General features: G+C 56.8%; 1 protein-coding gene across 2 annotated transcripts in view; it reads left to right on the top strand.

Annotated features, from left to right (window-relative positions):
• Nucleotides 1-12,194, top strand: part of KCNC1 (potassium voltage-gated channel subfamily C member 1) — a 45,728-nt gene continuing 33,534 nt past the window's right edge. For both annotated transcript variants that reach the window (XM_021083271.1, XM_021083272.1), the window contains exon 1: nt 1-1,018. In XM_021083271.1, coding sequence (XP_020938930.1) covers nt 449-1,018 — 570 coding nt within the window. In that variant the 5' untranslated portion in view covers nt 1-448. The remainder of the gene's footprint in view (nt 1,019-12,194) is intronic.

Below are 12,194 nucleotides of genomic sequence, written 5' to 3'. Positions count from 1 at the left end.
AGCGGCTGACCTTCCCCCCAAAAGCTTTGTGTCGATTTCTCCATTTTCCCGCTGAGATGGGGACGGGAGCCCGGTCCCCCCACCCTCTTTTCCCTCCTCCCGGGGTTCGCCTCTGAGCGCCGCCCCCCTCCCTCCTTTCCTCCTCCCTCTCTCCTTCCCTCCCTTCTTTCCTCCTCTGCCTCCTCCGCAGCCGGACCAGCTCCCTCCCACATCTGGCGCTTAGAGACCCTGGGGATCCCGCGCACACTCCCTTGGACCAGCACCAGACAGAAAGCGCCTTGAGGGGCTTGGGTAGTTTTTCGGGTGGCCAGAGCCGCGGTCCTCTGTCCCCCCGACGGCTGGGGGGAGGGGGGAGGAGGCCGCGCGCCCCCCTCCCCGACGCCAACTCCCCCTGGCGGCCGCTCCCATGGGTGTCGCTGGGCCGCGCCATGCCTAAGGAGGCGCCGCGATGGGCCAAGGGGACGAAAGCGAGCGCATCGTGATCAACGTGGGCGGCACGCGCCACCAGACGTACCGCTCGACGCTGCGCACGCTGCCCGGCACGCGGCTCGCCTGGCTGGCTGAGCCCGACGCCCACAGCCACTTCGACTATGACCCGCGCGCCGACGAATTCTTTTTCGACCGCCACCCGGGCGTCTTCGCGCACATCCTGAACTACTACCGCACGGGCAAGCTGCACTGCCCGGCCGACGTGTGCGGGCCACTCTATGAGGAGGAGCTGGCCTTCTGGGGCATCGACGAGACCGACGTGGAGCCCTGCTGCTGGATGACGTACCGCCAGCACCGTGACGCCGAGGAGGCGCTGGACAGCTTCGGCGGCGCGCCCCTGGACAACAGCGCCGACGACGCTGACGCCGACGGCCCTGGCGACTCAGGCGACGGCGAGGACGAGTTGGAGATGACCAAGCGCCTGGCGCTCAGCGACTCCCCGGACGGCCGGCCCGGCGGCTTCTGGCGCCGATGGCAGCCGCGCATCTGGGCGCTCTTCGAGGACCCCTACTCATCCCGCTACGCGCGGGTAAGTGACAGCTTCCCCATCAGAAGAGCGGGGCGGGAAGGCAGCGTTCTCTGCCTCCCGCGGGTAGGGGTAGATTCGAGAACTGGCTCCTAGGAAATCAGAACTGAAAGATGTGTGTGTGCACGCGTATGTGTATATACACACATACCTGTGTAAGAGTCGGAGTGGCTTCTCAAGGGTCACTAGCTCTGCACGTATGTAAGTTCTGTGCATTTCCAAATTTAATATGTATGAGTATGAATGGGTGTGTTTGTGTGTGAGTAGACTGTGTGTGCATATTTATGTAAGTGTGGTGGTGTATATTTGGGTGGATAAAGTATGTAGTAGGAATGAGTGAGCATGTGTGTATGAGTGTGCAGGAGTGCCCATGCACACGTATTTGCATCTTTGCAGGTGTACAGGGTGAAGGTGTGAACTGTCCTATGGATTCTGGTGTGGGGAGGGAAGCTGGGGCCCTCCTTCTCTCCCCAGGGAAGGGGTATCTGGAGCCAGCTGGGGCCCACAGAAGAGAGCTTGAGAGCTGGTCTCCTGCTTGTGACAGACCTCCCCCTCCACCAGCGCAGCCTCAGGCCATCCTGGGGGTAGGGTCAAGAGGGATTCTTTATGGCTATCAATCGATAGTTGGTGTAAGGCTGGGCTGTGGGGAGAAGAATGTGACCCCTCTGAGACCTGCTCCTGGAGACACAGGCTGCCCTTCGTCCTTGTCAAAGGGGGCAGGGGGGGCTGGAGGGGGGCCCTGGGCTTCTGCCTGTGCTTCCTCTGGGACCCATCAGAATGGAGAGGGGTCCTACAGGGGGAACCTGGGAGGACAGGACAAGGTGTGTGAGAGGTGGGTGTGTCTTCCTCAGCCACTCCCCTTTAATGACAGCATCTTGTTGCTAGGGAGAAAGGGCTACTGACCTTGGCCCTCAGATAGCCCCTCTGGATCAGTTTCCTCATCTGTGAAATGGGAGAGGGGCCGTCTGGTGAATTCTAAGGGGATCCTGCTTAACCTTGTCTGAAAGGGAGATACCAGCGGTGACCTACCCTGCAAGAGTCACCTCTTGCCTTCACTGGGCTCTGTCCTCGGGGGCCTGAATGGAGCCTAAGGCGTTGGGGGGAAGGTCTGAGGTGCGAATGTAAAGCGGAGCCCCTCCCCCATGTGTGAGCCAGCCCCCAACTCCCTAGCAGACGAAACACTGCCTTTGCTGCTCTGTGCTCCTTTGTGGCTCCACACCCCTTCCCTCCTGCCCCTGCGTAGCAGACTCCAGTGGGGACAGGGGATGGGGGACACTGAAGTGTCCATGGCAGAAAAAGGCTGTGTTTAGGCACAGGCCCAATAGGTGTGTTACTGAAATAAACACTCAGTGTTTTAGCATCTGAGGCAGGGGGCAGCAGGTCTTATGTATTAAATCTGAGATCAAATATGTGCGTATTGCAGAGGAGGGGCAGTAACAGGGAGGGAGTTAAACCCCCTGTTTTAAGGACCCTGCCCAAGGTCACTAGGGAGCGAAAGGCCAAACAGAAGCTGGAACCCCAGTCTCCTGGGACCCCATCCTCCCCTGAGCTGGCCGCCAGCTCCCTGCTATCCTCAGAGTGGACTGGGACCCTCAGAGGTCTCCCTCCCCTCCGTTTTCCTGACCGAGGCCACCCTCGCCAGAGGATTATGTAACTGGAGGCAGTGGCTAAGCTGCGGGGAGGGGCAGGCAGAAGGGGACTGAGGTTGAACCAGCACGTGTGTGTGTGTGTGTGTGTGTGTGTGGTAGGGGAGAGGGCCGGGGTTCAAGCAGTTGCCTCCCCAGCCTGTCTTTGACCTTCGGCAGCATCTTACCAGCACCCCAAACCCTCTGGCCTCAAAAGCAAAGAGCAGGCCCACCTCCCTCATTGTCCTCTCCACCTCTTGGCTCCCTAGAAGAGGCTGGGTCCACCCGCCATCCCCACTCTTCGAGCGCAGCTTTAGGGCTCTGGCCCATGCCCCTGAGTTTCAGGATAGGCAGGGTTCACGTGAGGCATGTTCCAGCTCCCTCCCCATCCACCTCCTTCCACTGGTCATTCCTAGGCAGTGGGGTGCCCCCCCCCTGTGTAAATAAATGAGTTGGATAAATGGGGCCTCGGAGTACAACACCTCACAGAAAAGTCCCAGCTCTCTCAAGTATCCATTGAAGAGCAGACTGAGGGAAGATCTGGGCAGTGGCGGGGGGTGGAGGAGGTTAGAAAGTGTCCCCCCTTCCCGCAGCCTCTCTCTGCCCCCTTCTTTCCTCAGTAGCCACACAGAGTTGTTCCAACTCCCTTGGGTGACAGATGAGGACACTGAGGCCTGCCCAAGGGTCTGCAGAAGCCGAGGGCAGAGCCTGGATTAGAACCCAGGCTTCCTGCTGCACACCCGGCTGGCCTAGCTGCATTGCGCTGCCTCTCTGCAGCTGAGCTGCGCAGAGCCGGCTGCCCGCCCTCCCCCTCCATCTCTGCTCTGCCGCTGCTTCTGTCACCTTTGTTTACCCCTCCTCCACAGGGGGCCCCCCACCCCAAGCCGCCTCAGCGTGGTGGGTCGAGATTTCAGTGCCTGTTCTGGATCCGAGACCAGAGTCCCGGGAGTGATATTTTAGATATGCGTGAAGGCAAGGCTGCATGTGTGAGAATCTGTGGAAGAGAGATTCTGTGTGGGTGTGAGAGATTCTTCATGTGTGTGAGAAAGACCTATGAGAATAAAAATATATGTTAGTGAAACTCTGGGTGTGTGTGTGTGTATTGAGACTATGTGAGAGAGAGTCTGGGTGTGTGTGTGTGTGTGTGTGTTGAGACTATGTGAGAGAGAGTCTGTGAGTATCTGTATCAGAAAAATTCATGTGAAAGTGGGAGAGACAGATTCTGTGTTTTGAGAGATGGACTTGGTGTGTGGATGCAGCTGCATGGGAGAGAGTACGTATATAAGAGAGAGACTCCATGTGTAAGAGAAATGCTGTGTGTGTGTGTGCATGTGTGTGTGAGTGTGTGTGAGAGAGAGCTTCTTGGGAGTTCGAGAGACTTAGGTGAGTGTATTTCTGTGTGGGGCAGGAGTGGAACTGTGAAGCTCCATGTGTGAGGCTGTGTGGGGGTCCTGTGTGTGATAGAGCCCGTGCGTGTGAGGCATGTGTAAGACAGAAGCTGTGTGTGAGAACCTAGTGTCAGTGTGGCTGTGTGGGCTTGTATGTGAGCGAGGCCCTGCGTGGCCTGGGTGTGAGCGCTTTGAGGAAGATGCGACTTCAGACCAGCTTCTACTGCTGCCTCCGTCTCCTGGGACTTTTGAGCTGCCTTCGTAAGCAGTTCTGCCCCCCTTTCCCATCCTTAGTAGAAATCCTGTGCTCGCTCAGGCCCGTCTTTGGTGCATGGGCCAGGCTGGGAGGCCACTGCGCCTCAGGTTAAGTGGCGGCTCTGGGAGATAGGGGCTGGTCGGCCGGGGTGGGAGGAAGTCCCATCTGAGCTCTTCGGGGGTGACAGTGCTAACTGGGGCGGCTGGTTCCCTGGCCTCTCTTGCCTGTGGTTTCCCGGGCCCCCAGGCTGGGGGCGCGGGGAGAGGTGGGGGGGTGAGCTGCGACAGGATGAGCCCAGCTTGTGTTGTGGGGTAAAGAGTGGTGCCCCAGACACACACAGGCCAAGGATGATGATGACATTTTGCAGTAAGGGCTGTGAAGTGGCTTCCTGGGGCTGCGAGGGTGAGAACTGTCCAGAGGAGGCGATGCTGGGCGAGCTTTGAGGGGCAGGGAGGTAGCAGGGGTCGGGAGTCCCAGCATGCAAAGCTGCGGAAGGATGGGGCAGTTGGGGCTGTATGGGCCAACCTGGGGCAGCCCTGGCTGGAAACCTACCCTCCTCTCTTCCTTGGGGGCCAGTGCAGGTCTGAAGCCCTTGGCTTTTATCTCTGATTATCCTGTTATCATCAGAAGCTTTGTTCTGGGTCAGGTCACATACCACCAGTGGCAGTCCCTGTGCTGCAGGCCAGTGAGCATCCCATCTGTGTGTGTGAGTGTGTGTGTGTGTGTGATGACATCTGCCCCCCCCAAAGTCACTTGACTTTCCAATGACAAAGAAGTGCCCATGGCCCCAAGCTTGGGGAGCCCCGCCTCCATCCACCCCACTATCTAGCTCTGCTTTGAGGCCAAGTCTCTGTCTCTCTGCCTTGTCCCCACCTCTCTGGGACCCGATGCAGTCCTCCTCCCTCTCAGCTCCCTGGGAAGGAACCTCACCTAGAAGCTGGGATGAGGAGCCCAGCCAGGGACTTCTGGTCCTCCCTTGGGTCCCAGCTGACACTCAGCTCTTAGAGTCTTAGCTTGTCATGTGGGGGGATGAGGGACAGAGATACTATCACGGACTTCCTAGACGGCTCGCCCCCCTCTCCCCCAGAGACCACTCGCCCAGGTCAGGGCCCCACTTTAAGTCATAATAACACATGAAGGAGACCCGTGAGCAGTGGCAAAGGGCCGGGTGTGTTCCCCTCCCCAAGTGTGCCCGGCCAGTGTGTCCCTAGTCTGGTGTTCTCCTCCTTCCCATGATGCTTTTATGGTATCCTCACGTCTTTGAGTGGTACTTCAGCCCCCTCACCAGTTCCCCTCCCTGTAATGAAAGTCCCAACCTAAACGTCTCCTGGCCAGAATCGCTCAGCCTCTTTGCTTCTAAAAAGGGCATCATGATAGAACTTCCCCCAGAGGCTTGATGGAGAGATTAGCTGAGATAATATGTGGAAAGCTCCAAGTCACAGGGCCTGGCATGCAGTAAGTGCTCAATAAATGTTGGCTGCTGTTATTACTCCTATGGGTCATATTATCATTTTACTTCATGACTCTCTCTCGACTCCATCCTTTGCCCCCTGTCTCCATGTCCCCATCCTAGTTCCAGCCACCACTGGTTCCCAAAGGCCCAGCTCCAGTTCATCCTCCACTTGGCAACCACAGAGGTTTCTAACTAGATCCATCAGCTCACCTCCTTGCCTGCTGAAAACCCTTTCGTGCTTCCCCAGCCCCGAACGGTGGCCCCTCAGGCCCTGCCCGCCTCTCCAGTCTCCCCGGGCCTGACTCTGCGTTATTCACTGAGCTCCAGTCATCCTGGCCTCGTTTCCTTTTCCTGCACCTGTCAGGTCCCCCTGCTTCAGGGCCTTTGCATATACTGTTCCTTCTGGTGCACTCTTTCCTCCTGGTTCGCCCCTTTTGATCCTTGACACCCCGCCGCAAACATCAGTGCCTGGGATAGTGCCTTCCTGGACCCCAGGGTGCAGAATCAGAGTCCTTCCTATCAGATAAACTGGTTTGTAATAAAATGTTCATTAGCAGCCTTACTGGATTCTGGTTTGTCTCCCGCTCCAGAATCTAAGCTTCTCACATACTCAGTATAAGAGGAGCTCTTATTATGGCAGATGAGGAAGCTGAGACCCAGAAAGGAGGGCTTTACCCAGGGTCACATGTGAACAAGTTAGTTGAGAGACTGGTTCAGAAACCCAGGTCCCTAACTCCCGGCTTAATGGCTGGGAGCCCCATCTGCCTTATGACACCTCAGGGAGTATCTGGAACCAGGCGCTCTGGGGACAGGAGACTGTGCTCCATAACCCTGGGAAGTCTGGCATCTGCCAGAGCTTTGGAGGAGATTGGCTTGAGCCTCCCAGAGAGGGAGGCCTGTTGTCTCAGAGGGGGGGGGGGGGCTGTGGGGGGGGGCGCTGTTCCAGGGCCCGCCGCCTGGGCCAGGGATCTCTGGGCCTCCCAAGACAGCTGAATATAGTGCACGGCTATTCTGAGCAGTCCCATGACCAGTGTCTTCGCTCTGGACCAAAAGGTCAGGGCCTTAAGCCACTGCCTCCCAGCGGCCCCTGGGCCAGCCTGGCCATGCCCCTGGCCTGAGCTTCCCTTCCTGGGGTGCGGGCTCCAGGAAGAGGGGGGCCTAAGAGACTCCAGGGACAGTTAGATGCCCAGTCCTAGTTCAGGGGAACCGCTTGGGTAGGAGGGACCGCCTTCTACACGCACGGGACTGTGGGGGCGCTCCCAGGCCATCTCTAGCCACTGCCCTCATCCGGTGGAGAAACGGGCCCACATAGCCAATTAGTGCAGCTCAGACTCACATCCCCAGCCTCCCAGCCATTTGCATGGCTCTTGGCTCTCAGCTTTAAAAGAACATCAGGGAGTTCCCATTGTGGCTCAGCAGTTAACGAATCCGACTAGGAACCATGAGGTTGCAGGTTCGATCCCTGGCCTTGCTCAGTGGGTTAAGGATCCAGCATTGCTGTGAGCTGTGGTGTAGGTTGCAGACGTGGCTCGTATCCTGCGTTGCTGTGGCTCTGGCTTAAGCTGGCAGCTGCAGCTCCGATGAGACCCCCTAGCCTGGGAACCTCCATATGCCGAGGGAGCGGCCCAAGAAATGGCAAAAAGACAAAAAAATAAAAATAAAAATTTAAAAATAAAAAATAAAATAAAATGAAAGAACATCAAATCCCACCTGGGCAGCTGTTCTCCTTCCTCAGTCCTCCCCTGAGGGAGGGAAAGTCAGCAGTTACCCGCCTACCTGCCTTCCCGGCTCCCCTCCCAGGTCCCAGTTCAGCCAGCTGAGACCTCCATTAGCCTGTCAACCCAGACCTTAGCCCAAATCCTTTCTTATCATCCCCCTAGCAGGATTTTCCAGCAGCCCCTTCCTTTTTTTTTTTTTTTTTTCCTGCTTTTTAGGGCTGCACCATGGCACATGGAGGTTCCCAGGCTAGGGGTCTATCAGAGCCACAGCTGCTGGCCTACACTACAGCCACAGCCATACCGGATCTGAGCCGCATCTGCAACCTACACCACAGCTCATGGCAACGCCAGATCCTTCACCCACTGAGTGAGGCCAGGGATTGAACCTGCAGCCTCACGGTTCCTAGTCGGATTCCTTTCCGCGTTGCCATGACAGGAACTCCCCCTTCCTTTCTTGAGTCACAATGCTAATAGTTGCTGTTTACAAAAGCACTTAACTACATGTCTGACAGCCTGGGTCTGGGTTACGTATTCTCATTTAATTCTCAGGCCATTCCCATGGAACTGTATCATTACTATCACACCCATGTCACAGATGAGGCTGCTGAGGCTCAAAGTGACATTTCCAAGGTCATTTAGCTTGCGCATGGTGGGCCAGCATTCAGCTGTGGATCTGCCTGACCCCGGAGCTCTGTCCATCACCAGTACTCAGGACTGCCCCCGGTCACTGTTCAGGGAGGCTGGCGTCTGAGGCTGGCTGTGGCCCAGACTTGGGCTTCCTTCTGGTTCCCTCCCTCTTCCCCCCAAACCTGCCCGGGAATCCTGCTCAGTTAAGTTGTGGCCCCTGAACAAGGACAGGCGAGGGTCTGACCTGGCGGGGTAAGAGGATGCTCTGGCAGCTCCCAAGAAGAGGATTTTCAGAAGGTATCTCAGCTGCCCCATCAGCCATGAAAGTCTGGGGGCTCCCCTTGGCCTGCGGGGAAGGGGTAGGGGGCTGGGGAGTCAGGTGATGCTTGGGGAGCATGCGGGCTCCTCCTCAGCTCGGCATTCCAGGCCTTCTGCTCTGGAACCCGGCCATGGCTCCCACTGCTCCCTTCTGCCAGGCTCCTCCCGGGCCTCCTCATCTTCAGCCCTCCTTGCAGCCTCCCAGTGTTTGCTCAACTATTCCCTCTCCCAGTATCCTTTCTAGTTTTTGCTGAACGTGAAAACCCACCCCTCAAGGTCCCTAAGGCTCCCGTCTTTGCTGTCATCCTTTGGGAGGGAGGGGTCTGGGTGGGGCCTGCAGTCAACATACATGATTTGAACTGGAGGTCAGTGGGGGCCTGTGGCTGGGGACGGGCTTTGGGGCCACCCAGGTGTGTGGAGAGATGAGGCGCGTGAAGACAGGACCCCAGTTGTGGGCATCAGGCAGCTGCTTTGGAGCAGGAACCCCAGCCAGGCTCCCTTAGGCAAATGCCATCATCCCTTCAGTCTGCAGTTTCTCTCCCTGTGAAAGACAGCAGTCATTCTAAATGACCACCATGTCCCTTCCCGGCTCTGACTCTCCAGGCATCTAAAAATTCTGCACTTCAGCTTCTCAAAAGCACTGTGGGAGCAAAATTAGTTCTTGCCTATTTCTCCTTCTGCATCTTTGGCCCAGCATCTCTCCAGGGCCTGTGCAAGCACTCCTGGCAAGGGTCCTGGTACCAAGCGGGCAGGAGCCTAGGGGAGGGGTCCGAGGAGCTTCCTCTTACATTCATCCAGATTCCCTCAACCTTCCCTCATTCTTTCCTTGACGGCAAAGTGATCCCGTCCTGCCTGGGGTACCACGGTGCTGGGCCCCTGTGAGCCATCGGACATGGTAGGCTCAGCCAGCCTCTTACGGCACAGACCTGGAGATACTTCCTCTATTCAGGCCCAGCGGGTGGCACCCGCTACCCTCTTCTCCAGGTCCTTCTCTTGGCTACCTGCCCCTCCAGGAGTTGAAGAAAGGGGCACTCAGAGAGGAGATGCTATGGCAGGCTCTAGGGGCTAGAGCAGGGCCAGGGGCCAACTCATGGTATCGGGTCGCTGCAGAGAGGGGTGCCGTCAGCGACTACTGTCCTCCATGGGACCAGGGCTGGTGTGTTTGTAATAGTTGCTCTGGGGGCTGCAGGTGTGTTTGCTGGGGGACTCCCACCCACGGCTGACTCTGATTAACCTGGGATGCTTCAAAAACGTCAGGTTCCTGGGTTCTGTCCCTAGAGAATTTGATTCCTAGATCAGAGAGGAGGTGGTCAGGATATTTCCCCCACATTCCAGGGATGCCGATACTGAGAGAGGGAGGACTTGCCATGGGGACTGGGACACGGGGGCTCTTGCCACTCACTGGGGTCCTCTGACCAATGGCATCCACAGCGTTTGTGCACCTGTTAGAAATGAAGAGTTTCAGGCCCCAGTGCCTCCCCTCCAGACCTACTGATGCAGAATCTGCTTTTTTTTTTTTTTTTTTTTTTTTCTTTTTGCCATTTCTCGGGCCGTCCTGCAGCATATGGAGGTTCCCAGGCTAGGGGTCTAATCAGAGCTGCAGCCACCGGCCTACACCAGAGCCACAGCAACATGGGATCCAAGCCTCATCTGCGACCTACACCACAGCTCACGGCAACGCCGGATCCTTAACCCACTAAGCAAGGCCAGGGATCGAACCCGCAACCTCATGGTTCCTAGTCGGATTCATTAACCACTGCACCATGATGGGAACTCCAGAATCTACATTTTAACATGATCCTCAGATTCTGAGAAGTGCTGATGCAGGAGCAGTTCCCAGTGGAGAGGAACTATCGGGACACAGAGGCCTGAGTGGGTGCACGCGGGTTGGCGGAGCATCATGGGTGATTCTGAGCTTTCCCTATGCCCAAGACGTTGACACTGGGGTGATGGGCCAGGGGGTGGTGGTGGTGAGGCCCCAGCTTGGTCAGTGACAGCCTCATCCACCCAGGGACTCTGACCAAAAACCTTGACACCATCTTTGATTCCTGTCTTTCTCTGACGCATCAGCAAATCCTATCATCTCCGTGTTGCAAACATAGCCAGAGCCCGGCCTTGGCATATCACCTCTGTTGCCACCTGCCTGGCTGAAGCCACCATCTTCTCGCCCCTGGATGACTGTGAACTGTCCTCCTGCTCTTGCCCTTGCCCTTGCCTTCCACACACGGCCACCAAGACCCTCTTGGAAAAACACTCGCCAGGCTGAGCCACCCCTGTGCTCTGCTCGCTCTGGCTTCTGGTCTCACTCGGGGAGAAGCCCAGGTCCCCATGAGGGTTATAAGGCTCCACACAAGCTGCTTGCACCCAGCCTGCCCCTTCTGCTCTCTCTCCTCCCTCCTTCTTGCTCATCCTGGCCTCCCTGGTCTTCCGACAGCGCAGTGCTTGTGCTTCTGCCGCAGGACCTCTGCCTTCCACCGGAGCACTTGCCCCCACTCTTCCCTCCCTCAGCTCCGTCACCTGGACTCAGATCTCATGTCAGATCACACCCTTGCATCCTTTCCCCTGTTGTGGGCTTTTGGGTTTTCTCCTTGGCATTTAGCGCCATCAACTGTATTTTACTCATTTGTCTTATTTATTGTCTTTCTCCTGCTGGAACGTAAACTCCAGGAGGGCAGGGATCTTGGTCCCTTTTACCCATTGTTCTGTGCTTGGAGCCTGGAACAGGGCCTGACATAGAGTGGGTGTTGAATACATATCCTTGAGAGAATGGATAAGGAGGCTGGGAGTTCAAGACCTAGGTCAGACATGGGCACCACGCCTTTGAGCCTGTGACTGGCTGACCCCGTCCTTCTCGGCCTCATTGGGAACGCAGTGCTCCACCCCCAGGCCTGGAGCGGTGATGGGTGGCAGAGGCAGAGGCATTGCTACAGGGCTGGTGCTCTTGTTGGGGGTTGGGGGGCAAACTGCAGTCAGGGCAGGGTGCCACCTGCTGCTGTCACCACCCAGGGCCAAAGGAGGCTCTTCCCATCCCAGACCCTCCATCTCTCCAAACGCATCCTTCACTCCACATTAGCCCAACTACTACCCACAGCTAGAGCTCAGAGGCTGAGAAACTATTTTCAAAAACCAGGCGGCACCAGCTCTGAGGAAGGTTATGTCGCAGGACACCAAGTTCTAGGTCCACCCGGTCCAGCCTAAAGTCCATGACCGCCTTCTTTGGGACGCTGTTCCTCCTGCTGGCCAGCTGGGTTCTTTTTTCTCCTTCTCCCCATCCCTCCCTCCCCATCTCCTTCCCCATCCATGCCCTCCCCCGACCATTGTGCCCTTTCCTCTGTAAGCTATGCTTGTGGGAAGTTCTAGGCATTCGTTATTGGCTTTCAACACAGACTCTTCTCCTTGAAGGCCTAGGATGCTTTTTTGTCCCAAATCCCCCTGCTTAACACACCCCAGGAACCTGCTGGGTAGAAAGTGTGCGGGCCTCAAAGAGCGTGGCCTCTTGAGCCAGGAGACCTGCATTCGAATCCCAGCCTCGCTTCCACTTCCCAGCTGTGCGACCTTGGACAAGTTCCCTAACCTGTCTGTGCCTCAAGAGAGGGATATTTATAGCACCTGACTCACAGGGAAGTCGGGAGGATTGAATGTGTTAAGCACTTAACCCAGAACCCGAAACATAAGAAGTGCTTAATTATCGTGGGTTCCATTATTGTCTTTTTAACAGCCCTTGGCTCTAGAAGATCCAAACCCTTACCCGTTCACCACCTGCTTCCTTTTTCCAGCAACGGACTCTCCCTTCA

The sequence above is a fragment of the Sus scrofa genome, chromosome 2 (genome assembly GCF_000003025.6).
Source record: "Sus scrofa isolate TJ Tabasco breed Duroc chromosome 2, Sscrofa11.1, whole genome shotgun sequence".
NCBI classification, from domain to species: Eukaryota; Metazoa; Chordata; class Mammalia; order Artiodactyla; family Suidae; genus Sus; species Sus scrofa.
Note: the sequence above shows the minus strand (reverse complement) of the source record. Positions and strands in the feature narration are given on the sequence as shown.